This window comes from Epinephelus moara, chromosome 10 (assembly GCF_006386435.1).
Source record: "Epinephelus moara isolate mb chromosome 10, YSFRI_EMoa_1.0, whole genome shotgun sequence".
Taxonomy (NCBI): Eukaryota; Metazoa; Chordata; class Actinopteri; order Perciformes; family Serranidae; genus Epinephelus; species Epinephelus moara.
The window spans coordinates 32796411-32822971 of record NC_065515.1 but is presented as its reverse complement, the minus strand read 5'-3'; the positions used below and the strand labels follow the sequence as shown (position 1 = coordinate 32822971).

At 39.2% G+C, this 26561-nt stretch overlaps 2 protein-coding genes across 3 annotated transcripts in view; both read left to right on the top strand.

Moving 5' to 3' along the window:
• The first annotated feature begins 406 nt into the window (after positions 1-406).
• On the top strand, positions 407-8696 carry r3hdm4 (R3H domain containing 4). Its single transcript, XM_050055356.1, has 8 exons — positions 407-610; positions 1994-2151; positions 2340-2461; positions 2698-2815; positions 2898-2983; positions 3471-3556; positions 4432-4487; positions 5883-8696. Exons 1-8 carry the CDS (start codon positions 570-572, stop codon positions 5984-5986), a joined length of 771 nt encoding a protein of 256 aa, XP_049911313.1. The 5' UTR covers positions 407-569; the 3' UTR covers positions 5987-8696.
• A 5903-nt stretch (positions 8697-14599) lies between these two features.
• Positions 14600-26561, top strand: part of arid3a (AT rich interactive domain 3A (BRIGHT-like)) — a 55701-nt gene continuing 43739 nt past the window's right edge. For both annotated transcript variants that reach the window (XM_050054444.1, XM_050054443.1), the window contains exon 1: positions 14600-14891. The gene's annotated coding sequence lies outside the window, so the exon portion shown is untranslated. The remainder of the gene's footprint in view (positions 14892-26561) is intronic.

Here is a 26561-nt window from a genome sequence, read left to right as displayed (position 1 = left end):
TGTTTTATGTATTTTGTTGTAAAATTTTTGTATCAGTGTGTTTATATATCTGTGAAAACTCAATAAAAACTTTAGTGAAAAAAAAAAACTAAACCCATGACTACAAATACAAAAAAAATAAATAAATAACCTTAAATCCACCTATGATTAGATTCTAAGCTCTAAGGAAGAAAACTTCAATTCATGTAAATAAAAATGTATATAAATATAAAATGAAATAAGAAATAAATGTAGATAAATATAAATAAAAAATACAAATGCTCTTAAATGGAAGTAGAAGTGACATGTTGTAGTGATTACATCGAGTTTAACAGCCATACAACATGTAGCAGCATACAGTAGAGACAGAGTGAGACCTCTCACTGTTTCTCCTCTCTTTGTTTGTAGTAGGAGGACAAACAACTATAACTGTTCACTGTCCGGCTAGCAGCCGTTGAGCTAGCTGCCCTCGAACTGCCGAGCAAACACCTCCGTTTAACTTCACTTTTTCGTCCCGACTGTATTTATTTTTTCCCTGTACCGCAAGGATACAGAGCGTGGCTTCTTTCCGCTTGTTTTGCTTCAATAAAATGGTCGTTTTGACAAATAACAATGAAGAACAGGATTATATGTGAGTGAAAAATTACGATCCGTTGGTTAGCTAGTTAGCGTTAGCCCGAATCACAACTTCAGTTAAATGGAGATTTAAACGGTTTTAGCTCAGCTGTAATCGTGTCAGCTCTCTTGCTAATCATGCTTATTTGGTTGACATTAATAATAAGGTTTAAACAGGCTTTTAACATGTTTTAATTATCTATCTTAGTTAGCCTTTTAACAGCTGGCAGCTAACTAGCTAACTGACCTGGATACGGTGGGTTGTGCTGGGGTGTTTAAAGTCCTAGTTAAATCACGTCTGGGTGTTTATGCCAACACATGAGCTAATAAGCCTTTCACTTATCACCTCTTACAACACATCTATATCAGATTATGTTAAGGATTCCTTGTTAATAGCATGCAAAGATTAACATACAGGATTGAGGAACATACTGCTTATATTTATGAATGTTTTATAAATTCTATCAATGCCACTGTATGGCCAAAGTTTGCTAAGGGTTGCATGTCAAATGGAAATCATATGATATCATGTTGAAGGCAAACCATATGTTATCTTATCCAGGCAGAGGTTACATTATATTATGTTGGTGTGGTGTTGCTTACAACCTGCAGGGCTCAGGCTAAAAATGGCAACTCACAGGCAGAAAGCCCACTCACTCACCACCCACTGACCTACATCTGCAGCTCCTGCAGGAGGCTCTTCCCTCTGTGAGCAATTTAAAAACACTGCAGAGACAAAACAGAGGCAGCACAGCACAGTGAAGGTGAACTGTTAACTCTAAGGCTTTTAATAATTATTGTTTTAAGGTGTTAAAGCAGCCTGGTGGCCATCTTCACATTTCTCAGCCACTTAGCTGTTTGGTGTTTTCGTCTTTTCTTGGATAAAATAAGATTATGTTGTTATGATATTCATGCATGACATTCAGCAATTACAGAGGGACCACTTCATAGCTGAAACCCTGCACCTCAAAGACTTTAAATGCTGCAAGTTTATGATAATGTCAAGTTCAAAGAGCATTTTCAGACCACAAATCAAGAGCAGTGAAAGTCCATTGAAGTGGGTCAAAATTAGGTCACACCAAACCTTTTCTCATACCTTATGTACTCAAAAAAGCGTGCACTCTGCATGTCACTATCACCCCGTCTACATGTAACCTACAGCTGATTGATTAGACTTTCAGTGTATATTCGCACTTGATATTGTTACGGACACTCAAGAACGTGTTAAATAATCATGGGCTGAAGTAGCATATTTGGAGCTTGAGGAAGTGGTTACACCAAAAAAAAAGTTAGGACAAGTTAACTACATCACTTGAACATGAAATAACTTAAATTAAGGAGCTTCAGGATTTTTGTGACTAAACTGGCTAAACTGACATCTTGTCCTCTGTTTTCCCAGCCTGATAGAGGAGCGTAAATGCACCTCCCTGCCCAACTCTCCAGCCAAGCGAGTGTCTCCCACCAAAAAGAAGCAGTTCTTCATCAACCAAGCTATCCGCAACTCTGACCTCACTCCTCGAGCCAAAGGCAAGAAGAGCCTCCGCCGGCAGGAGAACTGTAAGATCTTATTTCACATGATCAGATTATAAGATGTGGTCATCCACTGCAGGCTTAGCATTGCCTATCAATCCTCAAAGTCTATGAGCTAATTTTACAACAGAATTAGTTTTTTAATCCCAAGAATTAACATTTGAAAATCATAAATCATTGGATACTCTGGTAATCACACCACTCTCCACTGTCAGCACGCTTTCTCGCCAATCTTCTTGAGAGGGATGAGTGCTCCAAAGATGATCTGGAAGTTTGCAGTAACCCGGCGATCCCATCGATCTTCACCGAAGCCTGTACCAATGGAAACTACGTAGAGGTAAAACTATGTAATAAACTTTGCTGCTCTTTAATGCTACAAGAGTGCTATTAGGTCTGACTTGGTTTTAGCTTTACTGTTTTTCTTACATGTTTTGGAGAAAGTTTTACCTTTTCAACTCTTACAAAAGCCAGAGCTTGTCTTGCATCGCTGATCACAGCGTAATCAAATCTAAAAGCACTGAATAAAACAGGAATTGATTGCAAAATGGACTCCTCATCCTCTTGTTCTTTTAGCCATGGAATGATTTCATGAATTGCTCTGGTGAGGAGCAGGAGAGGCTGCTGTCTCTGCTGGAGCAGGAGGAGGCCAAGAAGAAAAACACCAATCGGCCCCTCAAAGACGAGAGGAATGGTGGGCGTCTTAGTCTCTGCTTGTTTGTCGGCTGGTTGTTGAAATGTGGCTGTTTGGTTGACCGTTGCTCATCTCTTTGCAGTAAATCCTGCCTTCACTCCTCAGGACTGCTTCCAGAGAATCGATCGCAGGCTGCGAGCGACTCTCAAACGGAAACAAATCCCCATGGTGAGTGTCATCTCTTCTACGTACATGGAAGGAGTCCATTTATGCACAGCAGCTACAAGCTTAAAGTCAAAGTTTCATCATGAAGCCTCAGCTTCTCATCAGTTCTCTGTCATCATCATGATCCGATAATTGGTGGAAGGCATGTTAACCTCAGTGGATTTTGCCACACTTTGACTTGTCTTTCCTGCATGTCTGCTATGCAGCGAACTCTGAGGCTTCACCAGCTTGTTGTGTCGTAGTCATTGACGCAGAAGTCAGTTTATCCCTCTCCTTTACGTCATTAGTTATTTTTGGCTGCTTACAAGACAATGACATGCCATTCCAGATGTTTGCAAATGACAAACAGGTTTGACCAAACCATGACTCAGCGGGGAATCCCACAAAAGTTCAGCATTTGACTCAAGCACAAATCATGCTTCAGGACACATGATTGTTGTGGGGATCAAACCTTGTGGCTGCCACCCACAATTTTTTCTTCTCCTCACAGGGAACTCTGGAAGTACTTGAGGAAAACCTTCTGAGCTTCTTCATGGCTCAACCTCGCTCAGTTTACACAACCAACCTCGCCAGCAGGTAGACACCATTTTTGTATATTCAGTGTACCTGCAGGATTTAGTCATTAAAAACTCTGAACTCAATTTGCTCAAAGACGAGACCTCAGAAAATGTTTTTAAATTCATAAGCAGAAGTCTTGAATAATTTCTCTCTTCTGCAATAGGCTGTAATGTTAGTTATAAAAAGTTTTTCAATTTCTTCGCAGGCTGTCGGGAGACGTTAAACACCTATAAATTTAAAGTGGGAGTGTCACTCAGCACCATCAGACGTGCTGCAAACACTCACTACAGTCATGGGAAATGGGAAAAAGGGATAGTGTCAATTTTAGCCAAAGCTTTGAATGAATGAATCATTTTTCACTAGTTAATCCATCTATCAAGTTTATGCAGCCTATCTGGGTCCAGGTTACATTAATATAATTAATTATATATATTTATAGATCAGCACTGTGCTGTGTTTGTTGTCTGATAAGCCCTTATAGATGTGTTACTCAAACTGAGCTTCCTGGTTTATATTTCCTGTCTCACTGGTGCCTGAAACAAGACAACCATATCAACATGGCCCCTTTGCGTTGTTTTAAAACACGTCTTCATCCTTAACCACCTCGCTAACATATAGGTTGAAAGCTCTGCCTAATGGATCCTGATCATGTTCCCCCACCTGGAAAACCAGTTTATATTAGTTTACATGAAACCTCCGAGATCCAAACAAAGAAGTGGAGTCGGTGCAGTAGCGGGAAATACAAAGCAACAAACAGGATGTGAAAGCATGAAACCCACAGAGTAACTTTATTGATCCATGCTGAGAAACTGGTTGAATGTTTCTGTAAGTGGTCTATAGGAGAACACTGAGGAGTGGAAAGTAATTCTGTTTTGTTTGTGTTTGTGACTCAGCTTTGAGAGGCTGCTGCTTCACGCCGTCTGCCAGTATATGGACCTCGTCTCTGCAAGTGAGTGGAAACACATATTAGACGTACTGGACATCAGAGCTGTCAGCGCTTTTCCACATTAAATATGATGGAGAGTGTTTTTTGAACATTGATCTGCTATTTGTTAAAGTATGTTTTTTCCATCTGTGTGCAGCCTGCATCTGTGCTCTTGTTCAGTGACATATCCGGTGAATTAATTCTTGTTTTTAAGGCTGTAATGTTAACCTACTATTAAATATCTGTGGTGGGTTATTCTGAACTGTTTTCGCCACACTGATGATTACTAAAGACTGAGAAAAACAATCAACACATACATCTTGGCATATAAAGAGATTTAGCAGTCACACAGGAGTCATGTTACAAACCAATCACAGCCGACAGATATCTTTCCCTTCTTCTGTAAATATTCAGTTACTGCAGGGCTCCCCAAGCTTTACATCTGTCCCACAAATGATAGGTCTACACACTTATAAAAAGCACCTGGAAGAAGATCAGCTCTGCACTCAGGATTTTAGGAAAATAGGCTATATGATGCTTGTTAAGGTTGCTTAGCAACCTCAGACGCTACCTGCCACCGCGCTGTTGAAAGCAGGCGCAAAAAAGGCACAAGAATATCGCCCAGCGCCTGACCTTGCATTTTCCAGGCAGTTAAAGACACAGCATGTGTATGGCCCCTAATTTACAGGGCTGGTACCTGCGGTTATAGCACAGGTTAGTTAATAACAGGTCAGATTACTTTAGGCAGGTGAAGGACGAACCCAAGGTGATATTTAAACTCTGCAGGCAAACATTTGCCTATTATTCATGAAGTACAAACATGACGCATCATCTAAATCATGTAAGTAGCTACATGCCCATTAGCCACTTAGCACAATCATTACTACTTTGCCGACAGCGTCATTAACAGGCGGCTCGCTCAGTGTGTGACGTGCACATATAGGCCTATATTAATGAAGGTTCATTAGTACGGTTTTGTATTTCTCTGTAATGTTAATGAAGGTTCATTAGTACGGTTTTGTATTTCTCTGTAATGTAGCACAGTGTCAACAATGTTACCGATACTATTCTTTCGCAGACCTTCAATTCAAACCATTGTGTTTCCCTGCCCAAAATATAAACTTTAATAATGAAATTTTGAATTCAAGTTGAGTAATCAATATTCAAATATTCAAATGATAATTTTGTGGGTGAAGTTTTCCTTTAAGTTGTATGGACAATTTTAAAAGCTTATAGCAAAGACTGTGGCACATAAATTGTTGTATTGAAGATTTTGAACAAGACGTTTTTGTAGAAATTACAGCTTTTTTTCTGTTTACATAATCCTATTTACACAGCCTGGTAGGTCACACAGAGCCAGCTTAATGTTCTCCAGTCACATGAGAGTGATCAAAGTCTGTTTGTTTGTTCGACTTTCAGGCACCGACTACAACGGGTCGCGTCAGACTGAAGTGGTGAATAAACAAGAGGAGTTTCTGCCTCCTATACTTCTGCTGTCTGCCCACTTGGAGCAGATGAGCTGAGATCAGGACCACGCCATGTTTCCTTGTTTCCTCCGCACTGCTCTGCTGCAGGCAGGAGCTCTGGGATATGTAGATAAGGTGCGCCGTCTGTATGTGATGTCTGTGTAATGTCGGCAAAGCTCAGAAAACTTTTTTTGTCTTCTTGGTCTCTGGTTTCTTCGGGGAATTTTCCATTAATATAGCCATAAACATGTCAGAGTTCATCAGTATGTAAACAGGGGCGTACATGCTAAATGTTACATGGTAAACATTAGAATTTAGGCATGTTAGTACGCTGCGGTTAGCCTTTAGCTCAAAGCACAGCTAAACCCGAGTTAATGAGGTTGACACACACAGCTGAGGTTGAGTAGTACAACTGCCTTCACTGTGCAGAGAACAACTCTTCTGCTTTAGGTAGCATGACCTCTCTTGCACCATCCTCAGGCCAAATTTTACATATTTTGCCCGGCTAGTAAAGATCTAACAGTTTGGTTTCCTGGTGTATATTAAGAAGTACAGCATCATGAAGCTGTGTGGGCTGAATTTACTGCTGTTTCCATACTGCATTGGGGGTGATATGAATTCCCTTCCCCAACTTTTAAGTGTACTCATTCATATCTAATATAATGGGGATTACTGATTCTTAACTTTGGGAGTATCAAGTTATCTTATGACCTAATTTGTGATGTGGAATTAATTATGATGAATTCACGATGCAAGCAAGTTACATTTCATACTGTAAAATGAAAAGATATGGCAACCATTGTCATCAGCATTGTGACAGCGTTATGGCACAATTAATTTATGAGCTGTAATCCATGATTCTTGCTGTCTCTTTCGTGGTGCAAATCATAGAATTGAACAAATTTCTGAAGTTACAACAGTCATTTCAATGTAACAAGGTGTTTCTCACTTATTATGAGTTGTTATATCCTGATGAATTCTTCTATTCCTAAATGCATCATGTCATATCTCACAGTATAGCCAACTCCTGAACATTGCTCCACCATGATCTGATTCACAACAACACGTGAATTTGGAGGTTGGAGTGTTTCCGTGGTAGCGGCAACATTCCCACCCCCAACTGATTGTTGAAAACTAGACTAAAATTCTTATTTATTCCAATATAGCACAAATTCATAAGCAAAGGATAATGTACAGCGAGCAAGTAATTGATTGACTCTGGGGTCCTGCATCACCCCGTCAGGGTTTATTTCACAATAATGACCCACTCGCTGTACATTATCCTGCTTGTTACAGGGCTGCTTACTGAAAAAATTAAAAAATATAGAACGTTGTGACTGACCAATGAGAAGGGAGAATTCAACAAAGCTGAATAAAGAAATGATATCAACCTAAAAAATAATGGAAAATGTACTTGCGAGGACTCTTGTGTCGCTCATGATGAATGACATGTTGCAAAGGTGCTAAGACTACAGAGGCATGCATCAGGAAACACATCACTGCCTGAATGATTAGCCTGTAGAATCTGTGTAAGCGTCGAGGTGTGAAGCATGAATATTAATAATCTCTCTGAATGATATGCACAGACACATCACTCATCACTGTAGGTAAAGAAACACAAAGGTGTGAACAAACAGCTTCTGTTATGCTCGGGTAGTCTTTGATCACATTCTCTGTATCGTGTGTGAGAAGAAAACTCCCTCTGTAGGTGCAGTTTCTTTCTGTGTATCTTCCTCTCTAGTGTCATCAGCTTGTCTACACCAGCATCATCTGAAGGACACGCTCATATTGTAAACAAACTGTGTAGATGGAGAAAGGACTGAGTCTTCTTTCACTTGTAAGTTTAAAAGTGCATGATTGTATGGCAGCACTGTGACTGAACAGATCCAGTGTGGTGTAGACGAGGTGTACGTGTTATATTAGTCATAGTTAATAATCAAAGACAAGTTAAGGAACTGTACTATAGTTAAGAACTGCTAATATGCCTGTACTTTAAGATTTATTCATGGATTACTTGCTACATGCACAACTTCAATGTCAAAAGCCTCTTTTTTACACGTGTATGTAATCTGGTATGAAGGTATACTGTATGTGCAATAGATGTGTTACATTGGTAAAAAAAAAAAAACACATTCAAGGTGTTTTGGTGGTAAAAACCTGCTGAGCTCTGACTCTCAGATGTGTTTCATCTCAATATGACATACGGAAAAGCACTTCTGCCTTATGAATACAGGTTTCTATGTTTTTCTTTTCTGTACATATATTTCTACATTTGTACTTGACTGGAATTTTGGAAACAAAAAGAAAATCTTAGCCCCAATTTTCTTTCTACGCTGTCGTCGGCAGTAAAAACAAAACTTGACCTGTTGGTGCATTTTGTCAACAACCAAAGTTTGTGTGTCTGTTTGTGTGGAAATCCAATTTCTCAGGCTCTCGACTTTTCGCTCTGAATGTCATGTAGTTTATCGCACATGGTGTCGTTTTCTGTGTACTCTATACTTTCTTCGAGAGGAACTTGTTTTGATCGTGTTCACGCCCAGCACTGCAGGGCGCTGCCAACTTTTTAAACACACATCGAAGTAGTTGTGCTGTAAAATATGAACTCAGATGATTGACTTGTGCCAACATTTGGATTTAGGAGCCTGAGATAGTCTGAAAGCTTTATACACTAGACTAAAACATCTTTGTGTATTTAATATGTGTGTACTGCAGTACCTATTTATAATTATCACTGCATCCATTAAAAGATTTAAGATATTTCTTCTCATTTCATTGTGTCTGAGCGTCTTTTTTTACCTTCGTGATGAACTCAGTCTTCAATTTTCTGACTTAACTTTATATAAAAGTTACTTAAGCACATCACTGTATAGTTTATTTGATGATGTATGGTCTTCTGCAGACTGAAGGTGAGCATGCAAGTTTAGAAACATGAAACTATAAAAGTGTTGTCAGAATCCCTGTGAAAAAACACATTAAGGAAGCAGATCCTGAAAATAAGATGCAACAAAATGCTCTGATGAAAACCATAAACTTCTCCGTTTTATGATCATTTACAATTTAACAGTCTCCAATGAGGCTGAACTACAATAATAAAGTCCAAAACATGTAGACTGACAAACTGAAAAGTAGCTGTTTTTATTAAGTAAGATGCAAACACATGATTCACTATACAAATATTTAATAAAAGTACCATGGCCACACATTAGATAGAGTTTAAGCTGATAAAATGAAGGAATGAAAACTGGGTCCTTTATTTTTAGGAAAACTGTTGAGTGATTATTAGCATATAATCCTCTAAAACAATTTAAGATAAGTTTAAATGTCACTTTGTAGACTCAGTGGTGCAGTAGCATGACAGGAATGCTCTGTTGAGTTTGCTCCAACTCCTTCCACTAGATGGCGTACTCGTACAAAGAAATACAGACCACTGGTTGAAGAAATATTCAGTACAAGTACTGGTACCACACTGTAAAAAAATACTTAATGGCAAGGAAAAGTTCTGCACTGAAAATGTTATGTGAGTAATAATATGTCACTCTTATCAAGAAATTGTACTTAACAAATGAAAAGTTAAAGTGCTCATAGCTGAAGGATGTCCTCTGACTGATCACTCATACATTTTACTGTTGTAGTTGGTTGAAGTTGAGCAAATTTTAAACTATTTTGTATTGAGCTGCAACTAATGATTATTTTCATTATGGATTAATCTGCTGAGTATTCTCTCCATTACTCACTGATTATTTGGTTTGTAAAAACTGTACAAACAGTAGGAGATGCCCATCAGAGCCCGCAGTGACACCTTTACAACGTTTGCTTTGTCAAAGCCTCAAAATAAATAGATAAAAAAAAGGAATTAATCAAAAGGATAAGCAGCAAATTCTTTTGTCTGAGAACCTGAAACCATTTAGTGTGTTTTGCGTGAAAAATAACCTAAACAATTTTCAGAATAGTCACCAATGAATTGATTTCCTGTCAATCGATCAATCGTCCAATCATTTCAGATGTATTTTTACATTATCATACTTTTTGCGAGCACAGATCTTGACTTGTAAAGCAACTACAGCTGTCAAACAGTTATGTAAAAAGTATAATCATTTCCTCTGTAGAAACCTCAAGTTTTTACGCTTGAGTAAATGTACTTAGTTACTTTCCACCACTGACGTTAGTGACCACAGGGTCCAGAATTCATCCAGATGCAGAGAATTCCTCTGTTATCATTTAATGCACTCTATGAGCCATTTAAACACATGGCTTATAGTTTTAAAATTTGTATATATTAGTTTTAACAGCTTTAAACTTTATTCTCACCAAACCAGCATTGAAAACTGTTGTACTGCAGGAGGCGGACAAGATAATGGACACACTCAATGAATGAGGACGCCAGCTGTTAACATGAATGACAATCAGCAACATTTGTCAACTACCATAAAACTTCAATTAAAAGCCTAGTCCCAATTAAACGCCCTGTCCCTTTCACTAGCCCAGTGTGGCTACATATTTTGACAAATAAATGCCTGTCTCAATTAGACGCCTGGGGTCTCATTTAAGAAACAGTGCATAGGACCCATACTAGAAATGTATGTACAGACAAAAGCCAAAAATGGTGTGCACCAAAAAATATTCAACAGTTTCTACAATCAGGCTTCCGGCTCACCATCTGCATCGCCAATTTCCTGTCTCTAAAATGTTCGGACACGTGGGTCAAAGTTTCTCCCATCAAGTCTGCTTTTAGAGATCACAACTGTTGCATAGAAAATGGCAGACACCGCCTATTGTGCATATGCCACGTTTATAAATGAGATGCCTGGTCTGGTTGCCAAGCAGTTCTTTTATATATATATATATATATATATGTGTGTGTGTGTGTGTATAGATGTTCTATGGATGTATAAAACCAGGTTGCTGGCCTCCTCAAAATATGTGTCCATTGGTCAGTTACCCTGAAAGTTATTCATATTTCTTTAGTCTGTAAGAATCAGATCATGATTGACATGTCATCTGAAGCCTAATTTGTTTACAAGTAATATTCATAGTGGTTTGATTGTATTGTCCAATTTTTGTTGATCAACAGTTTTGTGTGAAAGGAATTAAAGGCATGTCCCATATAGACGCCTGTCACAGATATAGGCCTGTTGATTTCAGTGATTTAAGCTAATAATAGCCTGGGCTATTAATTGAAGTTTTACGCTATTAATTAACTGTGGAAATCTGTGCTGTGATATAGGTGTTTTTCAAAACAAAAGACAGCTAACGGAGCCCAATAGTGGCATAAAACTGTAAAATATCATGGCTAAAATCATGTTATCATGTGAAAATACAAACTGTGTTGATGAAGCGGAGCAGTAGGGACAAACTAAAACCAGCCAACATGGATCTAATGACCATACAGAGTAATATGTATAGGGCTGTCACATACTGCTAATTAATACTGAACCCACCTTTACAGCATTAAACTTCATTTTCAGTCTTTCTTATGATGTTTTTATTTTGTCTACACCCTTAAAACATATTTTTTTTAAAGTATTAAGTTCAAATTAAATAAGTGGAATTGGGCTCCATCTGTTACATTTATCTATGACTGTTTATTATATTCTAAGAGCTCAAATTAATCAGATTAACTGGGACCATTAGGAAAGGCTTAATACTTTAAATATACAGCCCAAACTAGATTATTTTCACATTTGCATTTTAAACACAAAGTCAAACACTGAGTATTTGCATGAAAACTCAAAATGCAGTGATGTGTGAGTTTTCTGTTTATGTAAGAAAACTAAAGTGATACTAACAACACCAACAGCTTTATCTTTGTCTGGACGATTGAGCATTTCTAAAAGCCCATTTATGGTTTGTACTTTTGTTGTGCTCTCATTAACATTTTTATCACCTATTTTTTTCTTCTATGTGTTGCATCATTGTGGGTATAAAACTAGTCATTTCCTGTGTTGACTTCAGCCCGGCCGAAACACGCCAGTTGGCATTTAATTATTTTAATATCAAGTATGAAATTATAGTTGTCATCGGCGCAGAGAGCCCGGGGCCAGTTTGACTTTAATTTCCTCACAGTGTCAGGGCAATGAGCACACTTCTCTCCTGGATCCTGTTTCATCTGATGAGGCAGAGGGAGGATCAGTTTTCTGTTTTAAATATCTCAAGCTCTTTATTTTAGTAAGCAGCTGCAACCAGCTACCGACCAGTCAGCACTCTGACTGTAAAATCATTTTTGGAAATAGATGACATGGCTGCTGCTGTCAACAATTGTGGGGGCGAAGACTGAAAAGACAGTTTCCAGCAGTAAATTTATTTAAATGTGGCTGAATGGTGGTTTTTGTGTGTGTGTGAATCAAGCAGTCCTCTCTTTACACCGTGGTTTATCATTTTTCCACTGTAAAATAGATAACCAGTCCGTATGTTTCACATATACAGTATGTGACACCTAAACACAGACTTAACTTGATTTGGCTGGAAAGTTATGAGTTATGTTGAATTACAGACCTTCTGAACATGTATTTCCTGCTGTACAGTATCTGAGGGTCCAGTTTTAACAGCTTGTTATTAACATAATGTATAAAATGTGTTGAGACCAGACAGTGAGATATTTTTGACATTTTGTCATGTTATTTATGGTCAAGTCTCCAGCTCAGCGTCAAATAATTAAGAGCAGTATTGTTTCCCTGATTGTGGTGATACCTAACTGTCTTATGATCAGTATTAATAATCAGTTAATCTTGGTTTAAGTCATGCATTCAGTTAGCCGTTAGCTCCACGTGTTCTGAAAGTAAAAATTAATTTTAGTGACTTTAGGTGAGTTCCCCCCCTTCAGCAAAATAAACCACTTCACCACCTTCATATTTTCAAAATGAGTTAAACTGTGAAATTAAATTAAACTGTATGAATTATTTCAATAAAAGCAAAATCAAGCACAACACTATGAGTCAGTGGTATTAAAGACCAAATAAAGTTGACAGTTGTACTTCAAGTATTTTTTGCTGTTTTCATACCAAACACAGAATTAATTCTCCCATCAGCCTCCCAGTTTAACAGGGGCTCTCCGCCAAGGGACCGTCACGTAAAATCAACACTGAGAGAAAATGTAAACACAACACACTATTTACCACAAGTTCCATGACAAATACGGTAACTTACACTGTATAGGATACGTTCATTGTTATTTAGGATTTTTAGAAGCCTGAAGAGGTGAAGGTGTCACATATTTCTTAGGAAAAAAACAGACAAAATTTTCTTAGGGCTGCAATTCCACACTAGTTTCATTGTCAATCCATAGATCATTTTCTTGATTAATTGATTAATGCTTCGGTCTAAAATATGTGAGAAAATAATGAAAAATGCCCGTTCATCTTTGTCTGACCAGACCCATAGGCTACAATTAAGAAACTGGAAATACAAAATATTTTACTTTTTGGCTTGAAAAATTAGCAAAATGATTAATCAGTTACTAAAATTTTTGAAGATTGTTTCTGACTATATGACCCAGTCGTTTCAGCTCTGATCAACTGTGTAACTATTCTTTTTCTTATTTAATCCCTTAACAAGCTTTTGACCACCCAAATTTACGTGGTGAGACACTCATTGAGAGCCATATTTTATATATTTCTAATGAAAATCTGTACAAAGAACCACTCTAAAAAATAAAAGATAATAATAAATAAATTAAGGTAACATTTTGCATACATCTTTTTAAGTAGTTCCAACTCTGGCATTATTGAGTAAATCCCATGAGACTTTGATAATCTGACAAACTCAGTTAGTTAAGTACAACCAACATGATTTGCTTTGATCTCAAAAAATTTAATTAGGCTGATCCAACTTGATATTTATCTAAACCTAATGGTGATATCTAGTGGTCAAACTATTTTATTTAAGATATTCTAACTTATTTATTTTAATTCTATCATACTCAAAATGTCAAGTGTTTATGATTTTGACCAAATTCTTAAACAAGTTGGTCAAATAAACTGACTAAAACACTTTAATGAAACAAACGTAATTTTTTAATGCTGAAAAATGTCTTTATTTTAAGCATTATCTACGAACCCCATGAATCATCTCTTAGAGTGTAGCTTTCGTTAGAACATTTTTGTACTGTGGTTGTATGATGTTTTAAACTGAATATTTTAAATAACATGTTAGGTCTACATGTAAAAGTCCAAGTAGGGACAGGAGTTGAAAATAAGCAATAGCTATAAACTCTCTGTGCAACACATCAGTCCCATACTCTGTATTGGAACTATGTTAAATTGCATCGTCCCTATCAAATAAAAACTAAATAAATAAAAAAAAAATATTGGGAAGGGGCAAATGTTCTAAATATTAAGGGAGATGTGTAAGCTATCCTGCGTCCGCCTGAGAAACCTGCACCTACGCAAACAGGTGTCTGATTTGGGCTTGTCTGTGGAAAAACTGCAGGTAGATAAACTGTAGTCTGTCTGAGCTTGTGCATCATCTGTGGACAGCCTCTCACAGCACATCTCCACCTTCCTGCTCCACTCCCTGCCCACTTTATAAATTCACACCCTTGCATTTACAGACAGCCCCTGCTCCGGGGTGTGGGGGGTGTAATGGGGGGTGGCCCCTGCTGATTCAGAGGTTAGGAATTTGCATCTGATTACTGTTTGTCAACCAATGATGTGACTGTGCAGGCCGGAGAGTCTCTCCACGCCTCTCCCCGGCTGTCTGACTGACTGAACGCTGCGGGGCTCTCACATCGACACTCAAACTCTGAAAACACAATTACACGCAAAAGTAGAATGTGTGGATATCATGCAGTCACATGAAACCTCTTTATTTCTAGCTGATAAACACACGAACCACCTCTGCTCTTCCTGTTTTTGGTGTGTTTTTCTCTGTGTGTGATCGGAGGGGGACACTGGATTCAGAAACGGGGAAAAACAGGAATGTTTCTTCCGGTTCCAACGAGTGTAAAAACCGAACGGAAGCCGATGTGGTAAGTTTGGGTTTATCTTTATTTTTTGTTTGCCTTATTTACGCCTATACTGTCTTACAAATAATGTACATGTGTGTGTCTTCCTTCTTTTTCTGCTGCTTCTGTTTCACTCGTCGCTTAAAGAACGCAGTTTTTCTGTTATTTATCGATGCGACGTTATCAAGTCGCTAATCGATAGTGTAACGTTATTGCAAAGGTAGCGGATGGACTCACCTGCCATATGTCACCCAACGAAGGTAATATAACCTACGCCGAGCGTAACGGCACTATTTCTTGTAATAAAATCTAACGGAAGAGCCGGACTGATTTTAATACTGGATATTTCAGCAGTTACATCGAGTTTTAACCGAATATAGAGATTAAAACATAAAAATGTTTACGTTATAAGACATATTTCGACCGTTAGCTCTAAGTTATCACAAATATGTAACCATAACTTGGCTAGCGTCAGTTAATATAGCAAGCTGATAATTGACTGTTATCCTAGAGGCCAGTAACGGATACACCAACTGCTCATATGTTTGCCAGTAAACTACTAACATATATATTCATAATAATATCAATTAGTGGCAGCACGTCGACGTCCTGTACATTTTCAACCCACCATTTTCGAGTTTAACAACGCCATTTAACATTCACTAACGCCAGTACGTCCATATTGCCCTCCAAGTTGAATATAAAAGCCAGTGCATGTGACAGCATCTGCAACAGGGCCTTGAAACAAAGTTTGGTCTGATGAAATGTCATGTTGGGGGTCAGAGCAGAGACAGTGGGATTATTCAGAGCTATAGGTGGCTTTATGAAAGGATTTGAAGCTGCTTTCTTGGCCTTTGGCTACTCACATTATCAATAATAGCCTACTAAAATCAGAGCAGTGGTGGATAGTGAAGTACATGCAGGGTTCCCACGGTCATGGAAAACCTGAGATAGTCAAGGAGTTTCACAGCCCCGTTTTCCAAGCCTGGAAAAGTCATGGAGTTGGTGAAAATTATTGAAAGTTATGGAAAAAGTTGCATAACAATACCAATTATTCAATTGGAAAACATAGCTGTTTAATTTTCATATAGTAATTAACAACTGGAGTAAAGTATACCATACAGTTCTGTTCAGGTTATATTTTGTGAATGCTCAGTAAATTTTAGTATGGGTCCTTGAAAAGTCATGGAAAAGTTTGAAATTTTGTTCATGATAACATGTGGGAACCCTGTACCTTTACTCAAGTACTTAAGGACAATTTTGAGCTTGTACTTTTACTACATTTCTGAGGGGAAATATTGTACTTTTTACATCACTACATTTATTTGACAGCTGTAGTCACTTGACAGAACCAGATTAGTAATACAAATTTTAACAACAAAATAACATAACATATGAATTATGATGCATAATTATAGATTAAGCAACTTAAAATGAGCTCCACCTTCAGGATTATTGGGGCTGTAACAATCAGTCTCGATCAATGTATCGATTCAGTTAACGACGATCTAGTATTATCGATGCAAAGCCATCGTCATCTTAAAGATGTAGTTTGAAATTCCCACCTGTGTCACCGTTTCTGTCCAAGCACACCTCCTTCCTAAACATTCAAACAGTGCTAGCAGCCTAGCGCTGGGCAGAAAAGCAAACAAGAAAAAGACTATAAAGATATTGATATTGGGTCATATTGATCACAGGCCCCTGAACTGAACCAAAAATCACATGGTGGCAGACTTTGTGATGTCAGCAAATATCGTATAGTTGTCAAGTATCATGATGAAACTTGTGATTTAGAATATAGAAACAAATATTATGCAATTTAAATACGTATTATACCAAAATGGGCCAATCTGCATAATGAGTACTTTTACTTTTGCTACTTTAAGTATATTCTGATTCTAATTCTTGACTTTTATGTGCATGACTTTGACTTATTACATTGTATTTCTGCACTGTTTTATTGTTATTTCTATTGAGTAACAGATCTGAGAACTTCTTCCACCACTGCAGAGTGGTAATGATGTTGTAATGTTACTGTAATATTGGTTTTGGCAGGGCTGCATTGTCCAAGTAAGAGGACTACGCAAATGTCAGCTCTGTTCAAGAGCTAAAAATGCATCGACTGCTTACATGTATTTAAAGATGCACAAATATGTTTAGATATGTCTCATTGTACTACCAAACTGGTGCAACTTCACAACCGTGTTGAGGCTGTGTCAGTCTCTCTCAGGTGAAACCCCTCAGTATTTCTGTGGAAGTGCATAACAAAGGTGGAGTAGGTGGATAAATGAGTCTGTCAGCATCTGTTAGTGGCTGAGATCGAGAAAAGTCCAACATGTCAGGGGAGTGATATGGACACAATGAGCTGCCTTCAGTGCTACTGCACAGTTGTGGGAAGATTTACTGTATTTCACCAGCAGCATATCGCTCTGTGGGACGTCAGCGGGCATGAGAAGGGTGCAGCAAGCCCGTCATCACATGTGGATTCAAAAAGAGCACAAGAGGTCTTCTTACTGTGTTTTTCAAGGGAATCTGTTTGGCTATACCAAGCTGACTAACTTCGCAGCCACAACCAAAACTGACTTTAGTGGTTGGTGTTAGAGTTTCTCACCAAGCATTAGGGGTGGGGGAGTGCAGGCACAGGAAGCTGGTTTGGCTTTAAAGCCTCGTATAGCACTTTGTCTGAATGACCTTAAACATATGTTCTGAAAACAAAAAGTCTGGTTTCAGTGGAGAGTGTCATTGTTCTAGTCTGATCTAAATGTGGTTTCAGAGGCTTGTCGAGAATACTACCATGTTGTAGTGTAAAAACAACTGTTTTATTATAAGGTTACACATCATTGGCCCATATATGTATGATTCATTTTGCTGTGAAACTGACATGACAGGAACACAGTTGTGAAATGTCCTTGGCACAATGAAAGTCTCCGACATGTCTTCTGTTAACTGTGCAGCCAGGACTTACTGAGTCGATGAGATTATGAAACCTTAAAACCTGCACTAGAAATTTGACCGACAGGAGCAGGATGAAGAGGAAGTTTAATTCTAGTTTTCCATGGAGAAAAGAGGATTTTCACACCAGGTATTGTTCAAATACAGGTCAGGTTTTACTGCGCCTTGTTTCTCATGTTACCCACCACTTTGGCAGGGAACTAGTCATAATTTTTTGGTGTGAATCCAGTTCAAACACGCCTCAAAAAAAACAATTTCAGCAGGCACGTTGCTGTCCTACACCAAATGTCCACCACATGACTTCTTTAAGTTGTGGTTGACAAACACAAAGAAAGTGTGAGGTGCTAAACAGTGGCACCTGCGGCTTCCCAACGTGACTAATAAGCACTGAAATTCTTAAGAGAGATTTCCAGGCCCTTATCGCACCCTGCACCCCACCATCCTCCAATCACCTTAGAGGCTTGCCCAGAAATTGCCACACTAATCTGTTTGGCCCAATCTAGCATATGGTATCCTGCAGCCGCCACTGGCCAACTGCACCAGCTCAGTGTTTCCAATGGAGAGAAATACTGCTGCAGCCAGCGGGTGGAGGGAGGGTGTTTACGTTGTGATTGGCCCATTGTGGATAAGAAACGTATGGCCGGTGATCAACTTCAGGATTTAAAAGGCCTCCCTTTGCTTTTGCATAATGCAGCCTGTCCCTAATAGCACTCCTTGTTATGAAACTAGGTTTACATAAAGACGCCTGTTGTTGGTCTTGATTTGAAGAACTCACGGACGTGCTGGAGTTTTTCAGGAACTCTGTACTTTCACATCAAAGAGAGATGTTGAAATAGTTTCAGGCCTTGACCCGGTGATTTATCAAGAAAATACTGATATTGTGGTTTCTCAAATAGTAGGATTTTTGTCATTAAAATGATGTTATAGCTGCATTAGTTATACAATGCATGTCTCTAAAGTTATTAGTGTGTTACAGAGAATGGAAATGAACATCTACCTACCATTTGGTCATCCTACAAACATTTAAGATTGTCAATATTAATAGTTTTGGACTGTTGTAGCTATGTCAATAACTAAAGTATTGCCTCAAGAAAAATGTTCTTGTCATGCAGGAAAAGCCTTTGGAACAGTCAACACAGTACCAGACAGAAACCTGTACAATGAAGCGCTGTAATGAAATTGAATCATTTAAAAAGTCAATGCAATGCTGAAACGATTGGTCATCAGAAAACGAATGAAAAACAACTTTAATAATTGATCATCATTAATAATTTATCAAGAAAAAAATGCAGACCTCTGGCTGGCTCCTTCTCTAGTGTTTCTGCTTTTTCAAAGTTTTGTAACCTTGTTAATTGAATATATTTGGCTTTTTGACGATTGGTCAGATGGAACAAGTGATCTAAAGTTCTTACTAACATTTTCATGAGTGATTTGCACTGGATTGTTTGAAAAATGAATCAAAAGATAAATCAATAATGAAAAATCTGAGTCTCATTTGTTGCTTTCCAAAATGTTTTTTTCATCAGTGAGAGGCTTCTCTTATATCAGCAGTGCACTTTCAATGAAAGCCCAATATCAGCCTGATGCCGGTCTTGCCATAGCTGTCATGTGTCACTACTTGGCTATCAGCCATGTTTGTCTTCCCCTGGCTTTGGTTTGTGGTTTGTGGCAGTGTTTGTATTTTTTGCACATGTTGTTTTGATGCTGTATTCTCCTGGCTCCCAGGAGTGTTGCTTCTCTTTACATGTAAACTGGTCCTATGTGGCCCCTTCTCTCATCAAGTGCTTGATGCGATCTGTATTGAAAGCAACTCACAAATGTCTGCATATAAGTCTTCATAATCCCATCTAGAGTTGCACTGCGGCGTGTTTATGTTTGTTCAATGTACATATCAGCATGCAAACCTGGGCCGCATTGGTATTCAAACGTTTACAAGCAGAAATCCACAAGACTTCCTGTCGGCACACATGCTTGATCTCAGCCCGAAGGTATTTGAAGAGTGTTTGGAAGTGTTATATACAAATAGCCTGCTCAGTTAGCCTCCGAGCATCATGGCTGAGTGAGCGGCAGTCGCTGGCAGTTGGCCACTAAACTGGCTAGTGGCTGTGAATTAATGACAAACAGGCACAGACAAGACAAACAGGTCTTGCGCCTGTTTGTTGTCTTATTATCAAACTATAATCCCTCACAGGGTTGTAAAGGCTGGGTTTTATGTTGTCACTGTGTTCAAATCTCCCTTCGAGGCTTAAGGGTGTGGGCTTTGCCTTAAGGCCTACATTGTGTCACTTGAATGTTACAGTAATAACCCACCTGTAAATATCAGCCTGAATTGTATCACAGAGAATGTCTGCTGTCTGCACACCACAAGTTTCCTTACCATAAAGAAGTGGGAAGCAGCGTGGCTTGGCTGGCTTTCAGCTGTTCCTGTGCCAAAAGCTACATTTCTGAAAGGCCTGTGCGGCACGTGGGGCTTTAACTCTGTTATCCTGCCAAAAAATGCAGGAAAAAAACCCTCACAAGTTACTTCACTGTTTGGGCCGGAGCCATAGGGGAATCCCAGCAGGGCTGACGGTGACGCAGGCAGAGAGCAGACTAAAATGAAGGGTCTGAGCTTTTGGGATGCCCTGCAGCTCCTGAACCAAGCTGCTAGTACAGTTGCAGGCTTTGTGTTTTCAGTCAGTGGCTGACCGTGATCTATCCTGGTACTTGTCTGCCTGGATACCAGCGCGCAGCTGCAACACGCTGACATGTCCATCAAACCTGAAGCATTTCATATTTGTGTCCGCTTGCTCCGCTGGCGCTGGCAGCCTGCCCAAGCAATCAAAAGCTAATTTAATCAGATCCATGCCAAATGATACACGTCCCTCATGAGCAGACATAGCTGCCAGCTTTTATTAGGCAGAGCGCCGGCACATGAAACTGTAATCCACATTTAGCACAGAAGTGACCGTTTCTGTTCTGGATGTCTCCATGTACAATGCACAGAGCTCTTTATCTAAGATTTCCACTCATCCATCGCCCCTCTGCAGACAAAAGACTTGATTGTTAAAGATCACAATGCAGTGACGTGACTGCACATTCACCATATAAACCAACACGTTAATCCAGTTTGGGACGCTCATGCCATTCAATGCAAATGCCCCCCCCCCCCCCCGCCGACACCCACAACCCCCGCACCAGAGGAACTATCATCATACCGTCAGTGTAGAGTTACAATAGCATTGCGTTGCTACTCTGCGAGCAGCGACATGCAGCCTCTCTCCTGAATCTCAGCTTTTATGGCAAAGTAAGTGTGCTCACATGAGGAACTTGACTTGGAGGGTTTGTTTCTGCAGCTCTTAGTAAGAAAGAAAACAGCACATTTAAAAGATGGATAATGTATGTAAGTTGTATTGATATTACAGGTGTATTAAAGCAGTGTTTATTCCAGGAAATTGTTTCCCCTATGCAGTCATCACATGGTTTTCTGACGAAACTCAATGATTACACTAATAGGAAGCTATAAGATTGCGTAAAAAAGGAATTAATTAAAATGTACAGTCCAGCACAGCCCTGCACTCAACTCTATTGTTGTCAAGCTTTGTCTTTTTCAAATTCTGTCAAGAATGTGTTGCAAGAAACAAAAGGAATAACATATCACATTTCAACCAGAACCGAGTCAGACACAAGAAACACCGACATATAGGAAGATGTTGTTTGCCTTCTTAAGAATGGCCTGTGTTTCTCCACCGGAGCTGTCATCACATGAGATTCATGTTTGCTCTCATAATACCACAGTCTCCACGTGAAGCTGTAACATGGCGAGGTCAATATCCACCAGCAAGGCGGCGGACATAAATGCCAGCAGACGTTTCAGCTGAATCAGCAGAGATCTCTCTTTTTTTTTTGTTTTTTTTTTCATCTTGACTATTCGTCTGATGACTTTTCCTGTGGTTAGAGGAAGTCCCTCCATGTAGCAGAGTTCAAAGTTTTTCTGTACATTTTCCCTGTAGGCTGTCCTGTCTTTAAGTCGTCTAACACATTTATGTATATGATGTTTTGGACCCACGCAGGAATGTTTCGTATGTGTTTCGAATATTCAAATATTCCTTTACCTCAGTCACACACCGCTGATATCTTGTGCTAATATTAGATTTTAGTTTTTAATACCGCAAGTGTTTCTTCCAGTGTCCTATTTTCAGAGGGGAAAAGCCAGTGTGACATCAAACATTAATGCTGCTTGCCAGGAATTGAAACTGACCTTTATTTAATATCGTACTCTGTGTAAATTGTTTTTAAGAGGAGCAACAAATTTGAATTTCCCTGCAGGTTTTGTAGTATAGTATGCGTAGCAGCACACAGAGAGGCATGTTTCTTTCACTTCCGTCCCTTATTCCTAAGTGGAAAAACACTTGAGTCCAGACTTTTTACATTTATGTATCATACATACTGTAACATCAGTTGCTACAAATCACTTTGACCCTCACTGGCTTCTCGCACAGCTGAATCCTGTCGCTTGATAGATAGCCACAGATTTCACTGCTGAGGAGTGGATCACCGGATTATTTTTGCTATATGCCCATTTAATTTATGGCATAGCTGGGGCTAATCAGATTTGGCTCGCTGCGTTGCCTTGGCTCGCTGGAAGAGGTCAGTGGAAAGTGCGTGACGAGCCAGCGCGACACTTCCTCAATGATCTTGTTGTTGGTGCAGTGGGGCTCAATGGAGCCTGTGTTATTGCCTTGCGAGGTAATACTGCAAGGAATGTGAGAGAGGGATACATAATCAAGACCAGCACCACTGACCGACTTCTTGTTTTTATGCTTTTTACTTCTTTTTTTTTTTTTTTTCTTTGAATGTAGAGAGGGTCATGAATGGCTACTGTTTGGCTTCCTGCGCAGTCACACTTTAATTTCTGTCATTTTGAATGTTAACCACTGTTTACATGAAGAGTTAATTCTATAAATAAAAGTATTTTAAAATGAATAACATCACACTCTATATAAATAATTAGCAAAAAAGATAGATTTGATGCACAATATTGAAACATGAAAATTGAATAATTATAATCGTAATATGTTTATAAGGAAATGTACTGTTACTACTTGTATGTTGCAACTGGACTTATGTTAATATTTATTTGTTTTCCACCTCTATGTATTCACCTCCATCTAAATTGAAGAAGCATTTAGCTTTTTAGTTTTCTTGTTGATCACTGTCCAGCCCCCTCAGTGAGATCTTGACTGCATGTGCATTGAGTGTTTTTACCAGGTGCACAACACGGCATTGGACACATGGCACTAATTTCTTTTATAATATTTGCTCCTTGTGCTCTTTTAGAGTTATTAGTAGCCCTTTTTTTGGAAAAAAACTCACCTCCTCAGCTTGATTTTAGCCGGGAGGAAGAGCTCAAAGCTGTTAATTAAAGCAAATTATTTCTTTGTATAAAGCAAACAAATTGAAAGTAAGTTGCTGCCCGGCTGTGTTTCGGTTAGAGATCAGAGCTGAGTCATTTGCATGTTTACATATGTCTATTTCCCCCATATGTAAAAAAAAAAGTACATATGTAAACACGCATGTAAACAGAACTTAAAAAAGGTTGAAGGAAGGGAGGTGTGGTTGTGTCTTTTTCCCCTGAGGTATGCTCTTGTTATGCTGTCACTCAACATGTAGGGAGTTAAGTACAAAACAAAGAAGAAAATCTATTAAAATAAACCCCTCTGAAGTCCGTTGTGGAATATTCAGTAGGTGAACAGTAGTTCAACTAACTTTGTAGGTATGATCATTGTACAGTTGTATCGGAGTGTGTTGTGCTGCAGACTGGATTGTGATATGTTCAGGCGTCAGGATTGGGTGACATTCAAAAACAAAATAATTAATATACATATATAAATATTTGCTTTCTGGCGCCACAAGGGTCAGAAACAGACGGAGAAGTATCATATTTGTCCAGGAGCGTATCTGTTGATAACATCAGTACAAAGCCTGTTTCACTACTAATATTGCAGTATAGCACACAGTGACAAACGGTGCATGACAAGTGCTGAGTGATAATATGATAAAACCTGACAACAGACTTCACTCCTTGCATTTACTGTACACTAAAGCTGTTTGCGATAGAAATCCAATGTAGACAAGTCAGGCCAGAGTCTTTTATTCCAAACAGGTGAAGCATGATCACAATAGCTAATTTGATAAAGAAAGCACAGTACAGTACAGCAAGTACGTCAACAGAAATTCCAAGGAAGACATTATAGTGCCACCCACACAGATTTACATGTGATCTTTAGGAAGCGAAGAGGAGCAGGAAATACCAGCGATAGAGCACTTAAAGCAGCAGAGATGAAGACCAAACAACATGTGGATTACCACTTTAAGAATGTGGGTCCCTCTGATTTTCCAGTCAAGCAGAACAGACAGACGTTCATTTTAATACCAAAGTTTTAAGTCTCACACCCAGTTCATTTTAACCACACGGCTTTAACAGGCAAGAAAAAAAAGGTTTCTTCTTTCAGTACATAAAAGGAAATGAGAGACTTTTATTCCAAAATGTTGAAATGCAAGATGTGCATCTGCACTGATGTTGGCACATGAAAACAAAACGACCCTTCTGAGGAAAAAACACTGGTGTTAATGTCTGTGCTGCTTTACGAGAACTTGAAAACTGCCTTGTAGCACACATGTTGAAGCACCATGTGTAAATTACACTGACACAAAGATGAATTCCTGCACATTCACTGTCTTAAGGATTGTGGCATTACAAGGCTTTGATGCTCTCTCTGGAGAACATTTGACAGACTACGTGTCTGTGCAGGTAGCCAGTCTTATATGTAAATATGAGCATATACATGTGCATGTATGTGAGGCGGTGTGTGGGTCTCTTTATCTCGTTGGAATTAGACCCTTCGCTCTCGTTCTTATCACTCTGTCCTGTTTGCGCAGACTTTGCAATCTTCCACCTCTCGAATGTGGGTTTAGAAAAAAAAGAGGATTAACCCATTAGCTCTCATTGTTTCTACTTTATCCTTCATTTAGCCAACTGTTAAAGTTTCTGTCCCAATGGCTCCACCCTGCCCCCACATGGGGTCCCCTGCCTCTAATAGCAGCAGGCCGGCCTCCCCTTAGCTAATTAAGGTGTTAAATGAGCCTAAGGGTCTTATAGTAGCTGTCCTTTATTGCAATGCTTTCTATTGCAATGTGGGATCATTTCTATATCGCCTGAGGTTGAATGGTCTATTCTCTTGTCCCCCTTTGCCCTCTCCAAGAGGCGTTCAGTGTATTCCTCAAAGACATGGGGTGTAAGCAGGGCGTCTAAATCTCCCAGTTCAAGTTCACCTTTCTGACCTGCCCCCCGGCGCCATAGTCTGTTGTAAAATGCAAATTTAAGCCATTAAAATATAAATTACAGGGTAAGAAAGGGAAAATATAAATGCAAAAGAGCAACAACATGATAGACCGCAAACAGACGAGCAGGCTGCATCGAGGTGGAGCAGTTAACGGCAAACAGATAGGGGACACATTTAAACAAACACGTCTTTATGCCATGTTATTATTTTGCATATAAAGTGGTCTTCACACTCACTATAACCGCCTTAAAAACTCCCCCATATGTCAGCCATCGCTGCAGGATTTACATTTGTCCTTTGCTCTTTGGTAAACATGGGATGCCAAGAAGTCGTATTGATTTGGAGGCAAGCTATTGCATTTAAAACCTTCATTATGGTCTGGCAATAAAAGTGTGGAGGAAATCCTCTATTAGTCTGCAAAGTATTTCCTTAGCTGGCAAGTAACCTTTAGCACAGCCACTCAGATATGTTAGATGTTACAGAATGATGCAGCAAAAAAACACAAAGCAAGTAGGTGGCTGTAATTTAGCACCCTGCACCCTGGTGTTAGAACTAGCAGCTTACTCAAAATTCATCTTTTATTGAACGGTTTTCGAACCAAGTGGGATTTCCAAATAATAGCTGGTCATTGTCCCAAGGGGTTGATAAGGTGAAGAAATCACCCAAATCACAGAGGTGATTTCCCTCCTTGGCTACAGTATAAAAGAGACCCAGCAGGGGCTTTTAAGGGGATTCATCCCTGGACCACTGCTTAGTTTTTGCGCTGAGCTGTGGTTTAGATATTAAATACCTTATCACTCTAGCCAAGGTCTGGTTATTCATAATGTGTGAGAAAGAAACACCAAGGGCAACCTCCAGACATTTTGTACTGCAAAGTTGCACCCAGATGGGGTTAGCGTGGCTACTACAGCCCCTAAATCTGTGTGCATGTCAGTATCTTGTGGATTCATGTAGCAAACATTTGACTTTTCTATCCTTTGCTCATAGTCTTCTTTAAGGTTCACTGAGTTCACTTTCTGTTATAAAAACGGTGTTATTAAGCATTGCCTGCCTGCTCATTTGGGGAAGTGGGGGGGCAATGACATGTATAGTGGTGCAATGTAATTTGCACCATCTAGCATGTAGGAAATCGTGATGCCTGTGATGAACAGTGGCATGAAACAGAGCGACCACTTCTGCTTCCCTCTGCACAGGAAGAGTCAAGAGAACAGCTTTGTTGTAATCACTTCTGTCTTTGAAATAACATATATGACACATACTGAGAGAGAGACAGACGGCATTTGAGATAGAAATGTTCCTGGGCTCAAACATGGAGTGAAATTTGCACTTATTTGCACACACGTTCAGTGTGCCAACTTCACATGTTAGGTAATGAGTATTGTAATATAGTGTGTACATACCGACAGTGTATGTATGG

Excerpts from the sequence above, each read along its gene's own strand:
- r3hdm4 (XM_050055356.1), top strand. The coding sequence starts at position 570 with ATGGTCGTTTTGACAAATAACAATGAAGAACAGGATTATAT. Across the intron at positions 611-1,993 it reads AATGAAGAACAGGATTATAT|CCTGATAGAGGAGCGTAAAT; the intron begins GTGAGTGAAAAA and ends CTGTTTTCCCAG. Across the intron at positions 2,152-2,339 it reads CCTCCGCCGGCAGGAGAACT|CACGCTTTCTCGCCAATCTT; the intron begins GTAAGATCTTAT and ends CTCCACTGTCAG.